The 27,493-nt window shown below is 34.4% G+C and overlaps 1 protein-coding gene across 2 annotated transcripts in view; it reads left to right on the forward strand.

Annotated features, from left to right (window-relative positions):
• ROCK2 (Rho associated coiled-coil containing protein kinase 2) overlaps nt 1–27,493 on the forward strand; it is a 137,285-nt gene that overhangs the window by 56,216 nt on the left and 53,576 nt on the right. For both annotated transcript variants that reach the window (XM_082425819.1, XM_082425820.1), the window contains exons 4-5: nt 14,788–14,925; nt 26,132–26,392. In XM_082425819.1, coding sequence (XP_082281945.1) covers nt 14,788–14,925; nt 26,132–26,392 — 399 coding nt within the window. The remainder of the gene's footprint in view (nt 1–14,787; nt 14,926–26,131; nt 26,393–27,493) is intronic.

The raw sequence follows: 27,493 nt of genomic DNA on the forward strand, positions 1-27,493 counted from the left end.
TTACCTTTGTAGGCCAAAGTGGTAGCACTGGAAATACTTCTAAATGTTTGCAAATATTTCAAATATTTTATTTATATTATTATTATATGAAGAACTATAATGTAATATTCCTATTTTCATCACCCGAATATGAAACTCTTCTTTTTTTTTTTTTTTCTTCTTACAGTTAAACTATGGAGTCAAATTCTGTTTTTAACTTAATAGTGCTTTACTCTTTTTGATGGAGCACCAAGAAAAACTGACTATGTGCCAGCATGGGTTTCTCTAGGAACAAGTCATGACAGACTAACCTTTTGTCTTTTTCTCTTTCATTCTTTCTTTCTTTGATAGGTTTATTGAACTTGTAGATCAGGATAGTGCAATAGGTGTAATATATATCCATAAGATATTTGAAAAAGTCTGACATACTTAGGATGATACGGAGAAGTGTCAACGAATAAGCATATGGATAGGGAGCTTTATAACTACGTTAATAGCTGTATTCTAAGGAGCCCGATGAAGGCATGAATGGTTCCTTGGACAGAGATCCCCAAGGTCAGGTTTTAGGATTCTTTCCTCTCCTATTAAACATTTTATTAATGACTTGTATGGAGGCACTGGTGGCATGTTGAATAACTTTGCAAATGAGTTAAAACTGAAGTATGAAGATGAGCCAAAACCCAGAAATCATCAAATGGGGAGGTCGTTAGCCAAATAGAAGAAGTGAAATTTAACCAGGATAATAACCTGTATTTGGGTGTGAAGAACTCAAGGAATAGATTGCTTAACAGTGATTATGAATTAAAGAGCAGTTTTCCTGAATGTAAACCAGGCAAAAGTCATTGGTGATGTGGCTACCCAAAATAGTAAAGTTTGGACTGCTGTAATAAATTTCTAAGATAATAGAGATAGGTTTTTCTCTAATTTGAGATGACTGGGCCATACCTGGCATATTCAATCCACTCTAGATGCCCTGTTGCCCTGTTTTAAAAGGGACGAATAATGCTCAAGCACTTGAAATAATGCCATCTGAGGTATGGTTGAAGGAATTGAGCCGTTGATGGGAGTAGATTTGAAGAATGGGCTGCCTTCGAAAGTAATGAGGTTTTGTTTTTGTTTTACTTTTGTTCTTAGTCAGTGAAAGTGCTGAAGCTTCAGCTGGTAGAATGCTCTAGTGGGTAGGGTGGGAGATTAGATTACATGACAGTTGATATGAAAGTTTCTATAAGATAGGGAAATTATAAAGTAGTTGAATCCTAGCTCTGCCATGGTCAAACTCAAAAGATCATGGTGAGTTCAGACAGATTTCTCAATCTCTCTGAGTTCCAACCTGTAGAATACAGATAATAACAACTATGTTATGGGGGTTGTTATAGGAAACTAAATGAATTAACAAAATAAATAAGCCTGGTTGTAGTGTTCTCTGACTGTTAACCATTATTATTATTTAGTATTTGATATAGGAGTCATACTATTGTGTGCATGTTTCAAATACAATACATGTATTTGAAACAGGCACATTGTTTCTTCATACTTATTTCATTGTGGTTAGGGAATAAACACTAGAATTTGAAGTTGTATTTTTGGAGGGAAATATGACAGACCTTGACTTGTCATGTTTTTGTGTCAGGGTAGTCATTGTTCTGTGTTAGATTAATTTGATCATTAAAGTTCAGTATGTTAAAGGAAAGGAAAAACAGAAACAGAGGCTTTTATTTTTGTTGTTAATTTCCATCCCGTATTTCATTTTGGCCACAGGATATGCAGAAACAAAGTCATATGTTTTTAAAAATGAAAAATATTTCAACGTTCCACTAATTTGATGACCTGACCTGAGAGCTTGTACATGTTTGTTTTGGCTTTAGTTCTTGGTTGTTACCTTAGGCAGGGACTCTTAAAAAGAAGAATGAGATTGAAAAGGGAAAGCCCAAGTGCTTCTCCCATAGCCTTTTGAAGTTGATTCGTATGTGGAAGATAAGTTAGTTAGGCAGATACATAGGGAATGTTCCATATTTGGCACATCTTTATGATTATTTTTTCTAGTCATCTGAAGAAAGTGTTACAGTAGTAGGTACAAATGTGTCTTCCCTTGTGAAATGCTTTTTCTGGTCAAGTAAAAATATGTTGTCACAGAGGACCTACCAATCAATTTCCACGTAGAAAATTCTCATTGTAAAAGTAACTTCGGTATGTCACAGCAACTATACCACAGTATAAGAGCTAGGGTCCAGACTACCTACGGTTGAATTCTGACTCTTTCGCTGTCTAGCTGTGACTTCAGACAAGTTACTTAATCTCTCTGTGCTTAGTTTCTTATCTGTTAATAAAGATAACAATAGTGTTTATACCTCATGAGATTACTGGAAGAATTAAATGTGACAATATATATAAAGCATTTGGAACAGTTCCTGGAATATATTCAATAGTAAGTGTTTAGTAAATGTTAGCAATTAATTGTCAGACATAAAACAGCGCATTTATCTATATCCATCAATGAAATAGTTAATCAGGATCTGTTATGTTCCAGGAGCTGTGCTAGCCTCTAAAGATACAGTAATATAGCCTCTATCTTGCTGAAAGTGGTAGTTTTGTGGAGGAGAGGAAGAATTTTACTTTAAGCAAGTGAAGTTTTTTCAGATTACAATAAATGCTATGAAGGAAAAGATCTGGATGCTCTGAGAGAATAATGGAGGAATGTGCCTTACTCAGACTGGGCAGTTAGGAAAGGTCTTGCTGTGAGAAAGTGACATTTGAGTTAAGTTAAAGGAGTTGACCACATGAAGAAGTGGGGATAGAGTGGGAGTTAAAATACAGAGGGAATACATGTGAAAATGTCATGAGTCAGGAAAGTGACAAGTCATTTAATTTATTTGGGTGTAGATTTCCTCATCAGAAAAGGCATTTCTCGTGGATTGAAAAGTTCTATAATCCCAGGAGGGCAAAATTTGTTCAGCTTGTTGTCTTTTGTCTTTTTTTCCCCTATCTACAGAGGAGATGTACATTTATGTTTTTGTATCATGAAAGGTCCACAACAATGGATGGTCTTATCTAATATCCCTCTTGTTTTTGGATTCTACTCTTTTGGAATATTTTATCACATCTCATTTTGATGGAACATAATACGAGTCAGAATAGTATATTGATTAAGAGCATGTACTCTGGTGACTTCCATGGTGGTCCAGTGATTAAGACTCTGCGCCTCCACTGCAGGGGTGCAGGTTCCATCCCTGGTCGGGGAGCTAACATCCCACATGCTGCGAGGTGTGGCCAAAAAAAAAAAAGGTGAATCAAGGATTTTGAAATGAGTTTATAAATAAATGTAAAACTGGCTTTAAAAAAAGAGCATGTACTCTGGAGCTAGACCTCTCAACTACCTAACTTCTTTGTTGACTTAGTGTCCTCATTTGTAAAGTGAAGATAATAATAGTTCATTATTCATAGGTTGCTATGAGTGTGAAATGAGCTAATATATGGAAAATATCTAGAATAGTATCTGACACATAGTGAATAGGTAATAAATTGTAGGCTAAAATTGGAGCCTGCTGGAAAAGCAGTTAAGGTCCTTTTAAAGACTCATTTACTAATTTCACATATTGGCTTAACAAAACATGTTTTTATAGTTAAGGTAGTAATGTTCAACTTTTAATAGATATTTTTGCATAAAGTACTCTGGTACTGTGGAAAAACAGTCAAAGCCATCTACTTTTGTTTCTGTTCTGTGGTATGCAGATGTCCTGTCATCAAAGGTTTCATTTCTTTATCTTGGAGTGGCACTAATAATAGAACTTTTATAAGAGGTTTTGTGAGGACTAAATTATGTTATACATATGTGGTACTTATCATGGACGTGGCACATTGTAGGTATCAAGTAAATACTAGCTGTTGTCACTATTGTCAGTTTCTGTGGATTTATGGCATTAAATGAGTTTTAATTTGGAATAAATAATCAGAAGTCTTGTCCTGACTTTCATATATATTTATGTATGTTAATTTGCTAGGGCTGCCATAGCAAAATACCACAGACTGTGCTTAAACAACAGAAATTTATTTCCTTACAGTTCTGGAGGCTAGAAGTTCAAGATCAAAGTGTTAGCATGTTTAGTTTCTTCCAAGGTCTCTCTCCATGGCTTGCAGATGGCCACCTTCTCACTGTGTCCTCACATGGTCTTTCCTCTGTGCATGCACATCCCTGGTGTGTCGCTCTGTATGTCCTTCATCACCTCTTCTCATAGGACTCCAGTCAGGTTGGATTAGCACCATCCCTAACTGCCTCTTTTTAACTTAATCATGTCTTTAAAGGCCCTGTCTCCAAATACAGTCACATTCTGAGGTACTAGAGGTTAGAGCTTCAAAATGTGAATTGTGGGTGAGGGGGACACATGATTCACCCCACTACAGTATGTATGTATGTTAGGATGAACTTTTCAGTGAGATAACCTTTTGACCATGGTATGCATGCTTACTTTTTTTGTTTATGTTTATTAACTTTTCTTGGACACTAATTCTCTTTTCTTTGAAAAAGAAAGTTATAAATTCTAGCCTCGCAAATGTCTTCTTAAGGTAAAAATACAGTCTTCCTCTCTATTAGAATATACATTGTTCTTCAGATATTCCTTTGGTTAGTTGATTAGCAAATGTTTATTAAATGTCAAGTATCATCATAAACATATAACTACCGTCAACACGTTAAACAGGTAAACTACTCAGACAAGGCACCTTTACATTCATGGAGCTTTTGTTTTGAAACTGTTATAGTTTCAGAAAGAAATTGTGGTCTGGGTTCTAAAAGTAGAGTTATAAATTAATCTTCTTAAATGTAATGCGTATATGTTAGGAATTACTTATATATGATTCTTTACTCGGGGGAGATGTATAAAAACAAGTTTTCATGGTAGCAGTGGAAATATTTTTATTTTGAAGTTATATCTTATTATTTTGGAGTTTGGAAACCTTTAATTGGTTTTGCGATATTGTCTACTCATTCTCCTTAAGAAAATGTGACATTAAATTTTTTCTTGGTGGTTTTATTTAAAGCTACACAGATTAGTATATGAATGTATTCTCATTCTCAAAGGTCTAAGTTACTTAGAATTAAGTAAAATATGAAAATCTCTATCATGTCTTCTCTCGATTCCCATTTTCAAACATAAAGGTAACCAGCCTGTTGGTAATCTTTTAGTGCTTTGATGATTAGAAATATTTGGGGACTGTTGCAAAACTAGTGTCAAATTATTTTCAGTGGATATTTTTATTTTATTCTAATTATTTTCATTCTAGGAAAGTTGAAACCTTTCCGTATTGAGTTATAAAAATTGCATCAATGCTAATTATTCTCCCTTGAAATTAAAAATTATTTTATTTAAACATCAAATATGTTCATAGTAGAATAATAAAATAAGCCAACATTATACTTTTTAAAATCACCTGCAGTCCCACTACTGAGAGATAACTACTTTTATTACTTTGATGTATAGCTTTCCAACTTTTCTGTTTCTAAAGATATGTGTAATATATGTATATTAAGGGACCATGTTATGTACATGGTTTTACAACCTGTGTTTTTTTATGCAACAGTAAATAGTAACACACTCTTGTATAACAGTTACAATATGCCAGGCAGGCTGCTAAGCAATTGGTATATAGTAACCAGTCTTTACAACAGTCCTTCTAGATGGTATAACTACTGTTATTCCCATTTTACAGGTGGGGAAATTCAGGTAGATAAGATAAATGACTTGCGAGAGTTCACACAGCTGCTAAATGGTTGAACTGAGATTTGAACTTAGGCAGAGGACTCCAGAGTCCATTCTCTTTGCTCTATGGCCATAACCAGTTTTCTGTGCCAATATAGACTTTGTATGTAATTTTATTGGCTACATGGTGTTTCACTATCATCTTAACCTCTTACAAGTATTCAGTTCTCCTTTCTTGAAACACCATTTTTTCTACATTACTGGCTCTTCCTTCTCAGTTTCCTTAGTGGTTCATTCTCCACCTGACTTGTAAGTATTGTAGTTCCCAAAGGCTAGGCTCTTATTTTTTTTGATCTGCATTTTCTCCCAAGGCAAGTTCATGCAGTCCTCTAACTTTAAATACGATCCATGTGATGTCAAGGCTCAAATTTATAGCTACTGCTCAGAACTTTCTACTTTGCTTTCCAAACTCATATTCATGGTAGCTTATTTGACAACTCCATTAAGATGTATCACAGACATCTAAAACATGTGAAATTAGAATGCTTGATTCCCTCTCTAACTTTGCTCTTCCTCCACAAATCTGTTCCATCTCTTATTTTCCCATCTTAATAAATAAATGACTCTAGCATCAACCCAGTTGATGCTCAAGCCAAAAAATTGGGAGTCATTATTGATTCTCTTCCCCTCATTTCTTATATTTAATTTTTCAGTAAGTCCTGCTCATAATATTTCTCTAGTCTCTCCACTTTTTGGGGGGTATTCACTGCCACTGCCTTTCTCCAAGATACCCTTTCATTCCCAGTCAGGTATGAGGGCCTACTTTGTGTCCTGCTTTGTTTTCTACTTCTGCTAACAGTTTCACCATTGTACTATTGATTTTGGATTGGGAGTGCTGATGGAGAAAATACCAAGACTGGATTTATTAAATCTTCTGCAGATTCATGCTCTCCAAGCTCAGCTGAACCCACATTACTATTTGGCAAACTTTTTTCCCCATACTTCATAGCCTTGTATTTTCACATACCACTCCTAACGCCAATAAGGGTATAATAGAATCAACTGTGGGGCTTTTCTAACATACATGCTTTGTTTCATTTTGTTTTCTTTATTTCCCCACTTCTCTATAATGAGATACATGAAGATGGGAAGTATAGATCTATCTAATACAAACTGCTGCCAAATTGACCCTTCTGAAATACATTCATTGTATCTCTCCTTTGCATTTTATGGCTCCCTTGCCTGCTAAATGAAGCATGAAGTCTTCATCCCGGCCTTCTAGGCCCTCTTATTTAAGATATCACCAATTAATCTTTTTAACCCTTATTTTCCATCATGCTATCCTTTCTGAGCAGGCTACTTATTTCAGCGCATGCTCTTGTTTACTTGTCTGTTCCTCCAAAAATGTTGTTTCACTCACTCTCAGTACTTATTTTAAAAGAGAAGTTTCCTGATTCCTTTTGCTTTCCTTCCTACCCTTTGAGTGTGCCCTCTCTCGTCTGCATCTTTTAATTATGATTGCTTTATTTAATTTCCCATATTATGCCTTGTGCTGTAGTTTATATGTATACTTCTTTGAATCTTTTTATATTGTAAATTTTTTGAGGGCAGGAACTGTGTCTTTTCAGTACTTTTGGCATTCCCATCAGGAGCTCATAGCTGTGTGTCTGAAAATAGTTCACCTATAATCTGGGAAGATGATCTTCTTTAGTCAAGTACACAGTTTAGTAGGAATGTCTGTAGAGCAACAGGGAGAAAGGGGGGAACCCTCACCATGGAGCCATTTGTTAATTCAGTCTTGAACATTGGTAAAGGACGTGTTTGTGCAGCTAGATCATATCTGTGATTGGATTTTTCTTGTCTTTTTATGTCCTGTACAACACAGAACCTGAAATGTAGAAAGTTTTCATTGATGTGAATTGACTGTGATTATTCCTGCTCCCTGGGCTCAGGTGCTCCCTGGGGATCCAGAATGCTAAGGGGATACAGATTCTCAGTGATAGAACTCAAGGCTGATATGAGATGAGGATCTTGTTCTTTGTTTTTTTTTTAAATCTCCTGCTGGCTTGCTCTTAATTTAAATGGTTTTAAACTAAGGTTTTAAAGTGGAACCAACCAGAAGGAAAGAGTGTATGGGAAATGATTCTCTAACACTTGTCACGTAAACTCAGGTTTTTTAGTCCTCTTTGGAGTAAAACAGGCTCCTTGCTGGTTACAGGGTTATTTCTGATTTGTAAAAATTATCTCCCTTCCTCCATGTTTTGGTAATTCCTGTATTCCCCCATTCAATCTTAGCTGCCACAACCAGACCTGGCAGAAAGCAGGAGGACATGCTTTTCTTGTGTCTTTAGTGGAAACCCCAGCAGCACACAATAACTGTTCCAGATCTGTCAAATAGATGCATTGGTTCTTTTTGTAAAAATAATCTATTGTAATTTTTGATATCAAAAATAAATTTTTTAGGGCTTCCCTGGTGGCGCAGTGGTTGAGAATCTGCCTGCCAATACAGGGGACACGGGTTCGAGCCCTGGTCTGGGAGGATCCCACATGCCACGGAGCAACTGGGCCTGTGAGCCACAATTACTGAGCCTGCGCGTCTGGAGCCTGTGCTCCGCAACAAGAGAGGCCGCAATAATGAGAGGCCCGCACACCGTGATGAAGAGTGACCCCCACTTGCCACAACTGGAGAAAGCCCTCGCACAGAAACGAAGACCCAACACAGCCATAAATAAATAAATAAATAAATAAAATTTAAAAAAAAATAAAATAAAATTTAAAGCCTGAAATGGGGCATTTTGGTTAGAATGATTTTCAAAAGTTTTTGTCCACAAGTGTTCTAGGAGATCTAGGTCCATTTTAGGACTTTTTCAAACATGTCTCTAGCTACACTTAGGAATGTTTCATCTACTTTAGAAAAAATTTTTTTAAAGAAGTACATATTAGCTATAAAAAACACAAACAAATCTAAGAAAATAAAAATCCCTCAGAATTCCATCAGCTGAGATAAAACTGTTAACTGTTTTGACCCTTATTATCTTTTTTTTTTTTTTCCACATACATATAGTCAATTAGCTGGTACTTTTGCATTCATCCACTTTTAAAATTAGAAACTAGGAATATAGCAATTTTTTCTCTAACAGATAGAGACATTGGAAGAGAAGCAGTGTTTTTGTCCTTTAGGTAATCATGGACTAGTGACATAGGGGAGACACATGTAAAGTTTCATAACAGAATGAACTGAGTTCCATTTGTCTATGGTGGAATTAGCTAACATTTTCATTGACTATATTCTGTGTGCTAAGTATTTATATTCATTATCTTGTTTTATCTTTTCAACAATTCTGTGAGATTCTTAAGTAGATGAATTCACTGAAATTTAGAGAGATTAAGTGAATTGGCCACATAATTCATAAATAGTTAGGACTTTTGCCCAGGTTTGTTGACATCTACATCCATGCTTTTAAGCAGTACTCTCTGCATTGTTGTAATGAATCGCTACTATATCTATTTATCCATCCATATTGAATAAAGGAGAAAGAGCTAGAGAACAAAGGGGAACGTACAGAGATGCTGAGGAAGATTATAATAGAATCATTCAGAAGGAGAGATCCTCACAAGGAAGGTCAGTGGAAACCAGCTTTCCTGAAATAACAGTGGTTTACTGTAGTACTTTGTAATACTAGTACTAATGTATTTTAAGGTATGAGGCAGACGTTTGGCATGAATACAACTATTGCCTCTTAATGTTTGTTCTGTAGATAAAGTCAAAGACTACAAGCTGGTGGTTCCTGACTCTTGTGTTATGAGCCTGTAAAGTGTTCTATTACAGTAGTTTAAATGAAATTCAGGCCTCATTAACTAGAACATCTAACCAAAATTGTCTTTATTTATTAAAAGTTTTATAGATCTCATAGCTATAATTTTGCTGAATTTGTTAAATTGGATAATTCAGCATTGTGCCAACCACTAGGCAGCCTCACAAATGAAAGTTTGTATTGTATTCTGTTCTTAAAGGAGCTTATGAAGCAGACATGTACACAACTAATTTTGATATTAGATTATTGTAAGCATTTTGGAAACACAGAAAGGGAAACCGTTTTGCATAAAGAATCACCAAGAATAAAGCACCAAGAAGAGGCATTTTTCTCATGTTCAGAAAATCATCTTATGCCTGTGTTGTTGTTTATTTGAATGAATGGCTCTTTTCTCTAGGTTTGTTTGTGTTTAGTTAATTCATATATAAAAGATTAAACATAAATAAATGTTTAACTATTTCCTACTAGCTGACAAATATCTTTTAGTTTCTGTTCATAGCTGTTCTTTATAGCAGAATTCTTAAAACTCTTGTCATGGTCTGAGTCAAACATAAATAATATTATGGTATAAATTAATTGGCTCTTACTGTTATATGATTGCTTTTTCTAATGAAGTTAAGATAACATTCAAATCCGATTTATTCTTAGAATAAGTGAACATTTGAAGAATGGCATAAATACAGAAGCGAGAGTACCTTAGCTGTCTCTTTTTAGTAATGTTTTAAACTTTAAAAAAAAACCCACAACATTTTATTAAAAGCATTGCTGGACTGAGCATTTGCTTTGAGATAATTTGCTAAGTAAGAATCTGGTCTATCTACTGTGGAAGGGATTTCTCCTTTTAAGACTAGGATCCTTCATCCTCTAATCCCCCACCCTCCCACCCATGTTTTCGTATTGCTTTCCCATATATTTATCTTCAGCATTCTATAAATGGCATAACACCATACAAATCAAAGGAATTGTTTTTCCAGTTTAGTAATTTAATATAGAAGATGGCTATAATCTGTGACCCTCATCATAACTTATTTGGCCCTTGGCATATAGGAATCTTTTCATGTAAAGTTACAGTATATCAAAACACTTTAAATTTCAAAGTATTTTAAAATACTTTAAATTTCAAAGTATTTCAAAATAATAAGTGATATAACCCATTGATGTAATAACCTTTCTAATTATAATTTGATTAGGCAGTTTTCATCCTGGGCTGTATTTTCTTTCTATCCATATGGATGTTTTATTTATTTGTTATATAAAGTACTGAGAAGGGATGTTAAAATTTCCAGCTGAAATTAGGATTTGCCTGTTTCTTTCTTTAGTTCTGTCAATTTTTGCTTCATGAGTCTTTAAGCTTATTTATTAGATACAAACATATTTAGAATTTTTAATGCCTTCCTGATGAATTATTACTCCTTTTATCTGAATTATCCTTTTTTTCTCTTTGCCTTGAAGTCTACTTTGTTATTAATATTGCTCTGTCTACTTTCTTATCCTTGCTGTTTGCATGGTGTATCTTTTCCTATCTTTTTATTTTTAACCTGTTTGATCTTATATTTAAAATATATGAGGTTAGGTTTTGCTTTTTAATTCTCATAATCTCTGCCTGTGAATTGTGTGTTTAGTCCGTTTATATTTACACATATTTCAGACTGTTTAAAATTGTCTTGTAGGCCCTTAAGTCTCTATTCATTTTCATTTATTCATCTTTCTCTTTATTCTCTAGATTGATTTGTGTTCAGGTTCACTGAATGTCCTTCTATCTCTATTCTCTGTTAAGCCCTTCCAAAGAATTTTCCATTTTAGTTATTTTTCAGTTATAGAATTTCCAATTGGTTCTTTTTTTAGTTTCCATTTCTCTGTTGGTATTTACTTCTGTTCATTCATTGAGACTATTTTTTCCTTTTTTTCTTTAACATACTGTCTTTTAGGTCTTTGGACATATTTATAAGAAATATTTAAAGTATTTGTTAGCTAAATCCAACATCTTTTGGGGATGTTTGCTATTGACTGCTTTTTTCTTGATGATGAGTCACATTTTCCTCTTTGCCTGTCAGGTAATTTTTAAATTATGTACAGGTCCTTTTTGATATGTGATAGAGACTGAATTTTGTTATTTTTCTTTGACAAGTGTTGATTTTCATTTTAATAAGCTGTCCAGTTACTTGCTGATAACCCTTAACTTTTGGAGCCTTAGTTTTTTACTTTGTAAATGTAGATGTGTTTAAAGACCAAGTTGTTTCCCAAGTCCTTTTAAGGACTCCAGACTCTACTCCCCTTTTGATCTTTTAGGGTTTGGTATTATAAGGCTTTGTTAGGTAGTGCTAGAGTAGGCCTTGCTTTAGAGCATGGTTCTTTCTCCTAAGATGTCTCACCTTGATGTCCAGGAAATCATCAAGGTTTCTCCACTCTTTTTTTTGGCTGGAAATCGAATGTGCCTGCAATGCTGTTTAACATCTGGTGACTCTGTTTTGTTATCAACCCCATTGCAGTTGCTCTCTGGTATACCTTTGCTATTTCCTCTTTGGATAATCCCTACCTTTGTTGAGCTTACATTCTAATATGGGACTCAGACAGTACAATGAAACAGCATCAAAAAATTGCAAGTTATGATGTCTTCTCAGAAGAAAACAAATCGAGTTGTGGGGTAGAGAACAATGAGTCTGTTTCCCCCACATCTGCAGTAACTTCCTTCACTGTAGTCTTGAACCCCTCAAAATCGTCCATGAGGGTTGGAATCAACTTCTTCCAAACTCCTGTTAATGTTGGTATTTTGACCTCTTCCCTTGAGTAACGAATGTCCTTCTGGCATCTAGAGCAGTGAATGCTTTCCAGAAAGTTTTTAGTTGACTATGCCCAGATCCATCAGGGGAATTGCTGTCTATGGCAGCTATAGCCTTACAAAATGTATTTCTTAAATAATAAGTCTTGAAAGTCGAAATGACTCTTTGGTCCATGGGCAGCAGAATGGATGTTGTGTTAGCAAGCATGAAAACAACATTAATATCATCGTACATCTCCATCAGAGCTCTTGGGTGACCAGGTGCATTGTTAATGAGAAATAATAATTTGAAAGGAATCTTTTTTCTGAGCATAGGTCTCACCAGTGGGCTTAAAATATTTAGTAAACTATGTTGTTAACAGATGTGCTGTCATCTAGACTTCATTGTTCCATTTATAAGGCATACATAGACAGTAGATTGGCATAATTCTTACAGGCCCTAGGATTTTCGGAATGGTAAAGGAACATTGGCTTCAACTTAAAAGCCACCAGCTGCATTAGCTCCTAACATGAGAGTCAGCCTGTACTTTGAAGCTTTGAAGACAGATATTGACTTCTCCTTTCTAACTATGAAAGTCCTAGATGGCTTCTTCTTCCAGTATAAGGCTATTTCATGTACAGGGAAGATCTGTTGGTTAGCGTAGCCACCTTCATTAATTATCTCAGCTAGATCTTTTGGATAACTTGCTGCATCTCCTACATTAGCGCTTGCTGATTCACGTTGCTCTTTGACATTATGGGGAAAGTTCACTGGCAGCCAACTTCTGCTAGCTTCAGACTTCTCTTCTGCAGCTTCCTCACCTTTCTCAGCCTTCATAGAATTGAAGAGAGTTAGAGCCTTGCTCTGGATTACGCTTTGGCTTATGGGAATGTTGTGGCTGGTTTGATCTTCTATTCAGACCACCTAAACTTTCTCCATATCAGCAATAAGGCTGTTTTGCATTCTTATCATTTGTGTGTTCACTGGGGGGTAGCACTTTTCATTTCCTTCAAGAACTTTTTCTTTGCATTCACAGCTTGGCTAACTGGCGCAAGAGGCCTAGCTTTCAACTTCTCTTGGCTTTCATCATGCCTTTCTTACTAAGTCTAATCATTTCTAGCTTTTGCTTTAAAATGAGAGATGTGGGACTCTTCCTTTCATCTGAACACCTACAGGCCATTGCAGGATCATTAATTGGCCTAATTTCGATATTGTTGTGTCTCAGAGAATAAGGAGGCCCAAGATGAGGGAAAGAGACAGGGGAACAGCAGGTCAATGGAGCAGTCAGAGCGCATAAAACATTTATTGATTAAGTTTGCTGTCTTATATGAGCATGGTTTGGTGCACCCCAGAACAGTTACTGATCACAGATCACCATAACAAATATAATAATGACAATGAAAAAGTCTGAAGTATTGTGAGAATTACCAAAATGTGAGACAGAGACATGAAGTAAGCAAATGCTATTGGAAAAATGGCACCAACAGACTTGCTCGACACAGTGTTGCCACAAACCTTCAATTTGTAAAAAATGTAGTATTTACAAAGTACAGTAAGTCAAAGTGCAATAAAACAACGTATGCCTGTAAAAAATGTCGGACCAGGGTGGTATCAGTGGAGGTAGTTAGAAATGGTTGGGTTCTGAAACTGTTTGAAGGTAGGACTGATGTGATTTGCTGATGAGTTTTTATGAGCTATATGAGAAAAAGAGGAGCCAGAGGTTTATAGCCAGAGCAGTTAGAAGAATGAAGATGCCATTTACTAAAATAGGGAAGACTATAGGAGAAATAAACTCAGGGGTGAAGATTTGGAGTTCAGTTTTGGTCATCCTACTAGATATCCAAGTATAAATGTTAGCAGTTATTATTTATTATTAATTATCCAGTAGATGTTAACTTTTATAATCATTCATTAAATATTTATTGGCTCTGTGGTAGAGTTTGCTATGTTATATTCTAGGATTTAAATGATGGTCAAAAATGGACACTGTCCTTGCCCTTATGGAATTAGCAGTCTAATGAAGAAGATAAGAATTGATCAAATAACCATATTATTGGTAGTTTTTCCCTTAAAAAAAAATAAGCTTTTAAATAGGATACCTAGGAAGAAATAAGGATGACTTAACAAAATCACAAATAACCCTTGATATCTAAATTTACTAGGTTCTTATGGTCAGATCGTGATGGATACATGTACATATCTTACAAGTTTCTCATTTAACAACATCTTATTCTTAAAATTGGTTAGCTTAATTAACAGGGAATGAAGCTTCATGAATTCAGTTTTATTTAGATGAAATGAGGTAGTTATATATTGAATCTAGCATATAAAGGTATTGTATATTTCATGAAATATTTAGGCTGTGGGGAATTTTCTCCTCTCTTTCATTAAAAATGTTATGTTTTTACTTTTTATTAGTTAGCTAAGGATCATTTTGTTTGTAACTAAAGTCTTTTAAGAACAGCATTATAGTATGATCTGTTGTTCACCATTTTCTCATAAAATTAAAGAATTAATTCTTGTGTTTTAAAAAATCAACAGGTTCGTCATAAGGCATCACAGAAAGTTTATGCTATGAAGCTTCTTAGTAAGTTTGAAATGATAAAAAGGTCAGATTCTGCTTTTTTCTGGGAGGAAAGAGATATTATGGCCTTTGCCAACAGTCCCTGGGTGGTTCAGGTAAGCATACTAACTTTTATAAGTTTATTTCCCCTTTTTATAAGTGTTTATTATTTTTAAGAATTGATTTTGCATGCTGAAAGTCCTATATCTCATTCACATAATGACAGTGCAGTTATTTTTTAATAAGATCTGATTCATTACACTTGTTTAATCTTCCTAAATAGTGTGTTATATAGAAATGACATGTAATACTTAATTGTTGTATAAAAGCAAGTATTACTTGCAACTTTCTCTTTTTTAATTCCTTTATAAAGAATTGGATTGATTACCAATATGCCATTGTTCTCCACCTACTCTTTCTCATGATTTACATAATAGGAACAATAATCAGCTTATCTTGAAGAGGGGGAAAAATTCTACATTAAAATTTTTGAAAATTCTCTTACTACCTATAATGTAAGACATTCTTGGGATTCCTAATTCAGCCTTTTATTTGACTGTGAAGTAAGGAATTTACTTGGTTACCCAGTAGTACAGGTCACAGAGGAAGGACAGGATAAATACTTTATTCTTTCCCTGTATTTACCAGTTTTCAAAATAAGGGATTAGTTTACTTTTATCCTCAAAGGTGACCAATTTGGGAGAAGTATCAGTTTAAACTCACGGACTTAAAACCTATTTGATGTGTTTCAGTCCTTTATCTTATTCATACTCAAATTGTGACACCTTTGGCAGTGATCATGTTCAGGTTGGCTCTGAGTCCTTTTGACAGAACCTTAGTTAGTCTTCGATAGCTAGCTTACCGTCTTGATACATAACAGAGTGTTCCAGACCTGTCTTGTACATTTTCTGTCCTTCACATGGAGTTAACCTTGCTTGTAGGTCCATCTTTTGTACATGTGTGAATATTTCTTTAGAATAGATTCCTAGCATTGGAATTGCTAGGACATATGGTGTGCACGTTGGGCATTTTGTTTGGTATTGCCAAATTGCCTTGTAAAGAAAGGTTTTTTACAAGTTTATATTACACTCTAATTGTCCAATAGATGTTTTATTTCACTAAATTTTTAGCAAATGCTGCATATTGTAATTATTTTAAATTTTTATTAGTTGCATCCTTGAGAAATAAGATGTTATTGTGTTAAGTTGCATTTTTTATTATGAGGTTCAGCATATTTCGTATGCTTATTAGTAATTTGTATTCCTTCTCCACTGCTTATCCCATTTTCTAATGTGTTGTTTTGCTTTTTTAAAATTGGTTTGTTAGAATGTTAATACATTATGGATATTAATCCTTTGTTATATATGTTGGAAATATATTCTCTTGGACTATTGTCTGTTGTTTATTGAATTTTTAAATTTAGATGTAGTCAAATCTGTAGATTGCATATTTTAATTTTTGCTGGCAACACCTTCCCCATCCTTAAGATGAGGAGTTTATAATCCCCAAGATTATAAAAATATTCTCTTATACTTTCTTTAACTTTTTATATTTTTATTTTTTGGGGGGGGTTCTATTTCTAAGTCACTAGGAATTTATTATTTTTATTATGAAGTAGGATTTGTTTTTCCCAAGTGGGTAGCCAGTTTCCCCAGTGCCATTTGTGGAAAAGCCCATGTTTTCCCCGTGAAGTAAATGAAAGGTCCTGTATATCATTCATGTGTATTCATGTATACACATGAATTTCTCTTTTGACTGTTTGCCATTACTTTGATTTGTTATTGGTTTATACACTAAAATCATTGTTTTAATTTCTGTAGTTTTTCATTTATTTTGGTATCTGGTAGGGCATGTCTCCTCTCATTATTCTCCTTTTATAATAGTTTTTTGGCAGTTCTTAAAATTTTTCTCTATAAAGTTAGAATCAGCCTTTCATTCTGTTAAAAAATACAGTTAAAATTTTGACTTGCATTACTTTAATTGGTAGGCTTTTTTTGGGGGGGGTGGGTTGTTTTTATTATTTTGAACTATTAGGTCTTCCCATAACAATAATAGTATATCTCTTTGTATAGAGATTGATCTTCAGTAAAGCCATATTACTTTTTCCCCCAAAATAGGATCAGAAGAAACGTGTGTATAAGAAAATAATTTAAAATATGTAGATATTCAACATACGAAAGAAAAATAGAATTGGCTCAGTCTTTCAGTGTAGCATTGAATAGTAGAAATTTTTCATCCTTATCTTTTTTATTTTAAACTTCAGTGGGTAGAGCTCTGATGGTTAACTATTAAATCTGATGTTTGCTGAAGCTTTCTGGTTAAGACAGTAAAGGATTTGGCCTGCCCATCTGTTCTTAGCTTATCAAATATTTTTTATCAGGAGTAATGTTAAAGTATTTGAAATGTTTCCTTCATCATCTTTTGAGATGGTTTTCTTTCTTAAGCTGTTATTATAGTACACACAAAAAATAAATTTCAGGGTAGTGTAAAATCTAAAGTAAGTGCTATTTGCTATAGTATGATATTTTCAATAGAATACCAAATTTGACTTACTTACATTTTAAGTAATTATCCATCTATTTGCATAAGTGACATATGACCTTTAATTTAATTTAATTTATTTTTAACATGGGCTCTTCTGGTTGGTTTTCATATCATAGTGAGATCACCCTGACAGACACAGTTGAAAAGCACACCACTTTCTTCTGAGCTTTGGTACAGCTTATATAAAGTAGAAACTATTCATTCCATGAGGCTTGTTTGAACTTGCTTGCAAATCTTTCAAGGAAAAATTTCAGTGTATTTAATGATATATTTCTTAATTTTTAAAATTTATCATGATACATTTCAAACATATCCCAAAGAAGAAAGAAAGTATATTGAATCCCCATGTATTGTTCACTCAGCTTCAACAGCAGTCATGGCGAGTCTTGTTTCAGTCACACCAGAAATTGGCAAACTTTTTTTTGTAAAGAACTAGATAGTAAATATTTTAGGCTTTGTGGCCCAAGAGGCAAAATCAAAGATATTATGTAGGTACTTACATAACAAGCAAACAAATTTGTACAAATTTTTTATTGATGAAATTCAAAATATAATAATACATTTGAAAAAATACAGGTCTGTTAGGGAGAAGAGTGAAATTATTTTCTGAGGCAATAACAGTTTGCAAAATTGGGGTTCACAATTAGTGTTTCCTATCAAAATCGATTGTAGATGTTCTATTAATACTGATGTATGAAAAGATTTTACATATTTATCTTATCAGAAAATATATTTTCACACAGCTAGTTACTGCTAAATACTATCATCCACCAGCATATGATTTATTTTTTATCAGTAGGCTTTAGTTTTAGACAGTTTTAAAAATTTACAGAAAAATTGAGCAGATGGTAGAGAACTCCCGTATACCCCCTGTACCATTTCCCCTATTACTAACATCTTGCTTTAGTAAGGTACATTGTTACAATGAATGAACCAATATTGATACATGATTAGTAACTAAAGTCCATAATTTATTCAGATTTTTCCTAGTTTTTGCCAAATGTGCTTTTTCTGTTCCAGGATCAACCAAGATAGCATGTTACATTTAGTTATCATATCTTCTTAGGCTCCTCTTGGCTGTGACAGTTTCTGACTTTTCTTGTTTTTGATGACCTTTATAGCTTTGAGAATACTTCTCAGTTTTATTGTAGGATGTGTATGCTTTGTTACTGGAATTCGATGTTTTCCTCATTATTTAGACCAGGGTTATGGGTTTTTGAGAGAAAAACTACAGAGGTAAAGTGCCATTTTCATCACATCATATCAAGGGTACATACTACTCTATCATTTGTGACTCTTGGTGTTGACCTTGAGTACGTAGTTTTGATTGAGCGTATCTATCACTTCGAAGGAGTTTACAGAATTCCGTTAAATTCTTCTCTTGATGTTTACCTTTTAGCACTGTCATTACATTGCAGGTTAATCAATTCCAATTGAAGGTTGGGTAGAAGCTTCTCAGTTGCAAAGTTCAAATGGATTTTTTAATGGATATTTCCTTTGCACTTACATTCATGTCCAAAAAATGCTGCTGGAACTGTGAGACTGTAGTCTGAGATCAGAAAGTATATCCACTGCAAATTTGTGTAGGAATGGAGATCTCATGTATTGTTTTGATTTTGATAGCATGGGAAAGTATATACAGTAGCTTGATGTTAGTTGTCATAAAAATGATTGTGTCATAGAATAAGTTTTGCATATAGCGCTGTTTTGCCTTGCCATTTTAGGTCATTTAGGTATTAAGAAACATTATCAAGTTGCAGCTAAAGCTAATTTCCAAAGCTGTTCAGTTCAGTCATAGTGGTTGAGGGTGGTTCTTGATCAGACAAATTTCAGTCTCACCTCTGAGCTCAAATAATTGCAGTAAAACTTTACCACTGCTAAGCCATTGAACTGCTGTGTAGCAGGGTTAGTCAGGATATTCAGCTTCTATTTCTGGCAAAAATTCACAGAACTGATGGTGATGGTTAAGTCAACAAGGGCAAATAACACCATCAATACTACTTATTTATTAACACATGAGATTCAAATATATTTTCCACACTGTACCTATTGATCAATATTACGAAAAATAACCATAGACTTTGAACAGCATACATTTTCACAAGCTTTGTAAATTTGTCCAACTAAGCCTTATTCTGTTCCACATATATTTTTACCAGCATCTGTTGTAACACACCTTACCAGGTATTACTTCAGGTTGTACTGAATTAATGTTTGCTCAACTTCTTTTAAGGTATTTTTGTCTGTAGTTGATCTATGCGGACTGTTCATAGAGGCTAATTCTGTATTCAGCTTCAAACTTGGCACTCCTCCAATAAATAGTAACTACTGAATAGTATTAATAATATCTGTTGACTCATCAAGAGTCAAGGAAAAACACTTGAAATCATTTGTCTTGTTTTTAAATTGATGATTAATATTGCTCCCAGTGTTCTCAACTCTTTGAGCAACTATTGTTGCTGAAAGATTTAAAGTTGATTTTCTCTAGACACATTTCTTCAGCTGATGCAAAACCAAACACAATTTAAGTATTCACCATTGGTAAATAGCTTTTCTTGCTTGTCTAACAAAAAAGGCATCTTGAAACTTTCTTTGGTTTCAGTCTTACACACATTTAGCAAATTTCACACACATTTAGCAAATTATACCATACTTAATTTTAATCTTTTAATTTTGAAGTACTAAACATTACAAGAACTGTTGAAATACTTTTTAAAAATATTTATTTTATTGAAATATAGTTGATTTACAATGTTGTGTTAGTTTCTACTGTACAGCAAAGTGATTGAAATACTTTTTGTTCTCCGGCCCAATCTTTTTTCCCTGCCTTTCTTCTGAGAGATAGCTGCTATCCTAAAATTAATTTATGCCATTTCTGTGTTTAAATTTCTCCCTCCCTCCTTCCCAACTGGATCGTCTACCAACCTTTTAATTTTTCATATGATTGTTGACTGATTCAGGTTTTTAAATTTCTTGAGTCTGTTTATATTTTCTGTGACTCTGTCTTCTCTTTCACTTTTCTGTTGAATGGCATATTTGTAAACTTTTTGGTCGTAACGTGTTTTTCGTTTTATTTACAAAATATACTTTTTGGCTTTCTTTTTAGTTATTTCCTGCTTAAAAAAATTTTTTTTTCTAGCTACTGTTTTCTTTGGGTTTATATTGTTCTTTTCTAGTTTCTTTACCTTCCTGACTTTTATTGTCAGTCCTTATTTTCCAATACAGATATCTCTGTTTGAATATTGGATAATGGGAGGATAAGGAGAGATACCTATAAACTCATTTGAAGTTATAAGTTTCTCTTTGAGTTCTGCTTATTTTTTTAAAATGGTTTTATTTGTAACATGCATAGAAAAGTACATAAAAAAGCAGCAGAATGATTTATTGCAAAGCAAACACCCATGTATTCACAACTCAGGTCAAAAATAAACATTGCCAGTATATACTCGGTTAAGTCCCCTTGTGCTCTTTCCCAATCACTACCTCCATGTGTTCCCCCCAAAATAAACGTTCTTCTGGCTTTATTAGTAATTGTTTCATTGTTTTCTTTCCAGTATACCACCTAAACAAGCACTCAGAAACTATATTTTTCCTGTTTATTGAACTTTATATAAGTGAAACCATTGAATATCTCTTATCCAGGTTACTCCAGTTTATTGGTGAGATTTATTACGTTTTCATAGTTGAATATTCTCTTTTGTGAAATGCCTGTTTAAGTCTCTTGCTCGTTTTCCCATTAGGTTGTCTGTCAATTGAAAAAAAAGATTTGTAGGAATTGTTTTTATTTTGGATATGAACCCTGACTGGCTTCTTAGACCTCTGGGTTTACAGATTTTACCAAGTTTGAGAAAATTGTGACCACTATTTTCTCAAATATTTTTTCTGTCTCACTTTCCATCCATTTACCCCTCAACCCCTTTCTCAGACTACAGTTACACATACGTAATTTGCTTGATGTTGTCCCACAGGTAACTGATACTGTTTTTTTTCTTTCCCCAGTCTGTTTTTGTTTTTGTTTTTGTTTTTCAGGTGTGCTTCATTTTGTATAGTTTTTATGCTGTGTCTCAGCAGTCCCCAACCTTTTAGGCACCAGGGACCGGTTTCATGGAAAATAGTTTTTCCACGGACGGGATGGGGGTGGAGGGGATGGTTCAGGCGGTGCTGTCAGCAGCAGGTGAAGCTTCGCTCACTCACCGGCCCGCCGCTCACCTCCTGCTGTTTGGCCTGGTTCCTAACAGGCCGTGGACTGGTACCAGTCAGTGGCCTGGGGTGGGGGGACGGGGGGACCCCTGCTGTGTCTTTAAGTTCACTGATCTTTTTTTCTGCAGTGTTCAATCAAACTTTAATCCCATCGCATCTGGCTTTCTTCAACAAAATTGTTTTGAGATTTATCCGTGATGCGATATATCAATAGTTCATTTCTTTTTATTGCGGAATAGTATTCCATTGTGTGGATATATGACAGTTTGTTTATCTGTTCATCTGTTCATAGACATTTGGGTTGTTTCCAGTTTTCGTATCTTACAAATAATTAAATTGTTTGCGATCAACTTGTACAATTAAATGATTTTTAGGAAATTTATGGAGTTGTGAACCCATCACTAAAACCTGATTTTTAGAACATTTCATCATCCCCAAATGATCACTTACACCTACTTACAGTCATTTCCCAGTCCCCTCCAGCCCCAGGTAACCACAAGTGTGCTTTCTGTCTCCAGAATTTGCCTTTTCTGGACATTTCAGAAAAATGGAATCATACAACATGTTGTCTCTTTCCCTTAGTATACTATTTTTGAAGTTCATGCACATTGTAGAATGTCTTGTATTTCATTTCTTTTTAATGCTGAATAGCATAGCCAAGCTATGCTATGTGGTTTAATCAAGAATGTATTTGGTGTTTGTTCTCAGTTCTTAGCACAAGAGCTTCAGAAGCTCTTGGATTTTCTGAGTGTTAAGAGTGTCTTTGTTATGCTAATGAGACAACTTCTGGTGGCCTTTTGATAACTTTTGGATGAGATGAGGACTGATCATTAGAAAGAATGAGCACGTGATTAGAGGATGGGGACTTTCAGCCTTCCATCCTTCGGGGTACTGGAAGGGGGTTGGAAATTGAGTTTAATCACATGGCCCATGATTTAATTAATCATGCCTATATAATGAGACCCTAATAAAAGCTGTGGACATTGACACTCAATGGAGCTTCCTGGTTGGTGAAGACATTGGTGTCCTGGGATGGTGATTCACCCTGATTCCACAAGGAGAAGTTGCAGGAGCTCTGTTCCCTCCCAGACCTCATCTTATGTGTATCCTTTACAGTAAGACTTTGATCATATGTATGGTGCTCTCCTGAATTCTTTGAGTCAACCCAGTGAATTGTCGAACCTGAGTGGGTCATGGGAACTCCAGAATTTGTAGTTAGTTAATCAGAAATGCTGGTGGCTTGGGGACTTCCAAAGTACAGAAGGACAACTGATGTCTGAAGTGAGGGGCTTGTGAAGGACTGGCCTCTTAGCCTGTGGCATGTGATGCTAACCCTAGGTGCCTGGCACCAGAGTTGTGTTGCAGTACACGCAGCTGCGCTGGAGAGAGTACGTGGACACACCCCGTTATGTCTGTCCCTCTGCCATTTGAGGGACATTTGAATTGTTTCCACTTGGGGCTATTATAAATAGTGAATAGTGCTGCTATGAACATTTGCATACAAGTCTTTTGTGGACATATTTCATTTCTCTTGGGTAGGTACCTGAGAGTGGAATTCTTAGTTATGTGGGAAATTTATGTTTAACTTTTTAAGAAATTGCCAAACTGTTTCCCAAAGTGGCTGTGCCATTTTACGTTCTTACCAGCATAGATGAGGTTCCAGTTTCTCCATATTCTTGCCAACAGTTGATGTTTTCTGTTGTTTTTATTATGGCCATTCTGGTGGGTATAAAGTGGGATCTCATTGTGGTTTTAATTAGAATTTCCCCAATGACTAACATCTTTTCATGTGCTTATTGACCACTCATATATCTTTGGTGAAATGTCTATTCACATTTTTGCCCTTTAAAAAATTATGTACTTGCCTTATTGTTGAGTTGTAGGAGTCCTTTATGTAGTCTAGATACTTTATCATATATATCACTTGTTAGTATTTTTTCCAACCTGTGATTTGTCTTTTCATTTTTTAATAGGATTTTTTTGAAGCCAGAAAATTTTTATTTTGATCAAATCTTATGTGTCAGTTTTTCATTTTGTCAATTGTGTTTTTGGTGTTAGAAGAAATCTTTGCCTAATCCAAGGTGATAAAATATTTTTCTCCTTTGTTTTTTCATAAGGTTTTTCTAGTTTTAACTCTTAAATTTAGTCCTGTGATCTATTTTGAGTTAATTTTTGAGTATGATGTGAAGTAGGGGTCTAAAAATGTTCATATTTTTGTCTTTGAATATCCAATTGTTCAAGCACCATTTATTGAAAAGACTGTTCTTTCACCACTAAATTACTCTGGCACCTTTGTTTAAAAAAAAAATCTCTTGACCTATAAATATAAGGGTTATTTCTAGGCTGTCACTTCTGTTCCATTGATCTATATGTCTGTCCTTATACCATACCAATACTGTCCTGAAAACATTAGTTTTGTTTTGAGTTTTGAAACTGGGAAGTATAAGTGCTCCTGCTTTATTCTGTTGTAAGATAGTTTTGGCTCCTCTGGGTTATTTGCGTTTCCATAGAAATTTTATTATCAATTTGTTAATTTCTGGAAAAAAACTTGCTGGGATTTAGAGTTTGCATTGATTCTGTGGATCAATTTGGAGAGAATTGCCATCTTTATACTATTGTCTTTCTATCCAGGAACATGAGTGTCTCTCCATTTATATACATCTTTCCTTTTGTCATTTAGAGTTAATAGCATCACACACACACACACACACACACACACACACACACACACACACACACACACACACACACACACACACACACTCTCAATTTGGTAACCAGCCTTATGCCTTTTCATCCCTTTCTTCCCTGCATCTCACTACCTTCCATTTTAAAATTATTCTGATTTTGGCTTGACTCTCTCAAATAAATATTTAATTTTATGTCAGTAATAAGCTTTTCTGGATTCTTTATTTGTCCCTTTTTCTTAGGTCTCACGTAATTCTCTTACTTGGATTTATTCATTGTGTCAAACTATATCTTTGAACAGTTCTTTCAGAAGTGGTTTGTTATCAGATTTCTAAGAATATGAATGATGTAATACATATTTATTTTGCCATCTTATTGATTTTTTTTAAACTGCCGTATTCTAGGATCAAAATTATTTTCCTTGAAAGTTTCGAAGATACAGCTCTGTTTTTTGTATTCTGTGTTGGCTGAGATGTTTGTTGACAATATGATTTATGTTTTTGTACATAAGGTACTTTTTGTCTTTGGAAACTCTTAGAATTTTTCTGTTGGATTTCTGAGAGTTTAGCACTGACTGTCTTAGTTTCTCTCTTTTTCATTTGAGATCTTTCAATCTTAGATTTTTGACTTTATTCATTTCTAGAAGTTTTTGTTTGCTATTTCTTTTTTTTCTTTTTCTTCTGGTCTATTTTCTCTCTTCCAGACTGCTTTTAGATGTCGGAGCTTTGCTAACATTGCTCTGTTTTTCATCTCTGAATCCTTCAGTGTCTTCAGAGAAAGTTACTTTGCTCAATTTTCAAGCTCTGTTATTTGTTTTTCACGTATCATCAGTTGTATATTTAATTCCAAAGCTTCAGATTTTTTCCCTATATCATCCTATTGTTTAATTGATGTTACTCTTTTGAGGGTATTGATTTTTACATTTTTAAAGCTGTTCTTAGTTTGTCCTATTTTAAGCATTTCCTTGACTGTTAACTTTCTGTTTCTTGAATTGCTTTGCCTCTATTTCATGATACTGATTTTTTCTGAAATGTTGATTCTTGGTTTTGTTCTTTTTCCTATTTGTGGAAATCTTTTCTGTTTACATTGGTTGCTTTCAGGAGGGGTGGGACATGTCGTTGGGTGGAATGTACAGATACCTTTCCTTCTGAATTTGTGGTTTCTCTTGTCTCTCCAGGGGATCAGTAGCAACCTAGCTTGGTGTCCTATTTCTCTGGTCCCAGTGCCACTGCTTTAGTCTGAGTACAGGTATCACTGCCACTTGCTGTTGATTATGAGCAAGATGATGGGGAAGGGAAGAGAGGAGAAGGCCCAGTTCCAAATGTGGCTACAAATTACTCTTCCCAGTGGTATGGGACTTACTCCCTCTTCTTATATCTATTGAATCTGGTATTTTAGGTTTTTCTAAACCTCTCCTGCTTCCTCAGCTCTCTTCTTTGTGAGTTATGTGCAGTAATTTGTTTTGTTTTCAGAAACTGGGCATTTTTTATTATCTATTCTTTTGTCATTCTTTCACCTTTTATGTTCCTCATTCTTAATCTGTTTCTCTTTTAAAATATTTCTATTTAAGTAGATTCCTGTATTCTCCAAGAGGGAAAATGATACATTTATGCATATTTTGTTAGTAAGCGTGAAGAAGACACCCATGTACAAGTTTTATTTGATAACGTTTTCTCCATTAAAGATGTCCAAATCTAAAATCACAGATTTCCTAAAGTTTAACTCTGTTTTGGTTATACAATAATTTATCTTTTTCAATAGCAGTAATAGTTTTGGGGTTTTGTTCTCTTAATGGTTTTGGTTTTCTTTCTTTCTCTCTTTCGTTCTTTCATTTCTTTTCTTTTTTTAAATTAAAAAAAATTTTTTTTTCCTTCTTGTTTTGTTTTCCAGCTCTTTTGTGCCTTTCAAGATGATAAGTATCTGTACATGGTAATGGAGTACATGCCTGGTGGAGACCTTGTAAACCTTATGAGTAACTATGATGTACCTGAAAAATGGGCCAAATTTTATACTGCTGAAGTTGTTCTTGCTTTGGATGCCATACACTCCATGGGTTTAATTCACAGAGATGTGAAGCCTGACAACATGCTCTTGGATAAACATGGACATCTAAAATTAGCAGATTTTGGCACATGTATGAAGATGGATGAAGTAAGTAACAAGCAAGTAAAAAAAAAAATGCTAGTTTTTTGAGAGACAAAAATAAAGGAACACTTGAAATCTGGACTTCATAGTTTTAAACAAAGATAAATTTAGTTTTGCTAACTGTGTAATGACTCAGGCAAGGTAATAAAATATCCAAATCAAAACATTTACTTACTAATCATTCATATAGTTGTAGAGTACTTTGTTTGTAGATTTGGTGAATCCAAGAGAAATAAGAACTCAAATAACTAGTTATCAGATAAATAGTTATCTTCCTCATAGAATCTTGACAAACATTTGCTACCAATCAAAGCTAGTTCATGTATATAATGATCTAGGTGAAGAAGTAGGACACAAAATATAAATTAAGGTACATGGGTATTTCTATCATCATTATTGTTTCTGTATTTTTCCTTTAAAAAAAGAGGTAAGGTAGAAATTTACCAACTCCTACCAACCCCATCTGTATCAACCACATAGAATAAACTTGGGGGCAAGTTTATTGTTGTGCTTTACCTGTTGAACAATTCATATTATGATTAATTGATTCAGTAGCATTAACTTCATAGCTAACTATGGTGTTGATTTATTTTTGTTGCAAAATTTATATCCCTTGTCTTTTTCTCTGTAAGTGTACTGTAATTCCTGGCAGTAATTCCTGATGGGGAGGGATCATGTTTTATTTCCTATGTATTCTTGTTAATTATCTTGTCAATATGTTTATTTTGAATTAAGCTGATTTTCTTTTCTCTTTACTTCTTAACTTATTTATGCCTCCTGTGTGATATTCACTTTTATTCATTGTCCTACCGTCATCAGTGATCCATAGTCTTCCAAGCTCAGCTCAGACTTTTACCTCACATAGAAAGTGCTGCCTCATAACCCTGACCTGACTGATCACTCTCTGTCATAATTTCCATAACGTTACTTATTTAGAATTTGTGCTGTACTTCACAGGCCACTTTTATCTATCTAGGATTGTACGCCCTGTCTGCCCAGCTAAAATGTAACGTCCCTTTGGTTCTTTGGTCTTCTTCATAGAGTATTACTATGTTTGTGTTCTGCATACATTAATGTTTAGTAGGTAGAGTATTTGATTGTACCCAA

This window comes from Balaenoptera physalus, assembly GCF_965194825.1.
Source record: "Balaenoptera physalus genome assembly, chromosome: 15".
Taxonomy (NCBI): Eukaryota; Metazoa; Chordata; class Mammalia; order Artiodactyla; family Balaenopteridae; genus Balaenoptera; species Balaenoptera physalus.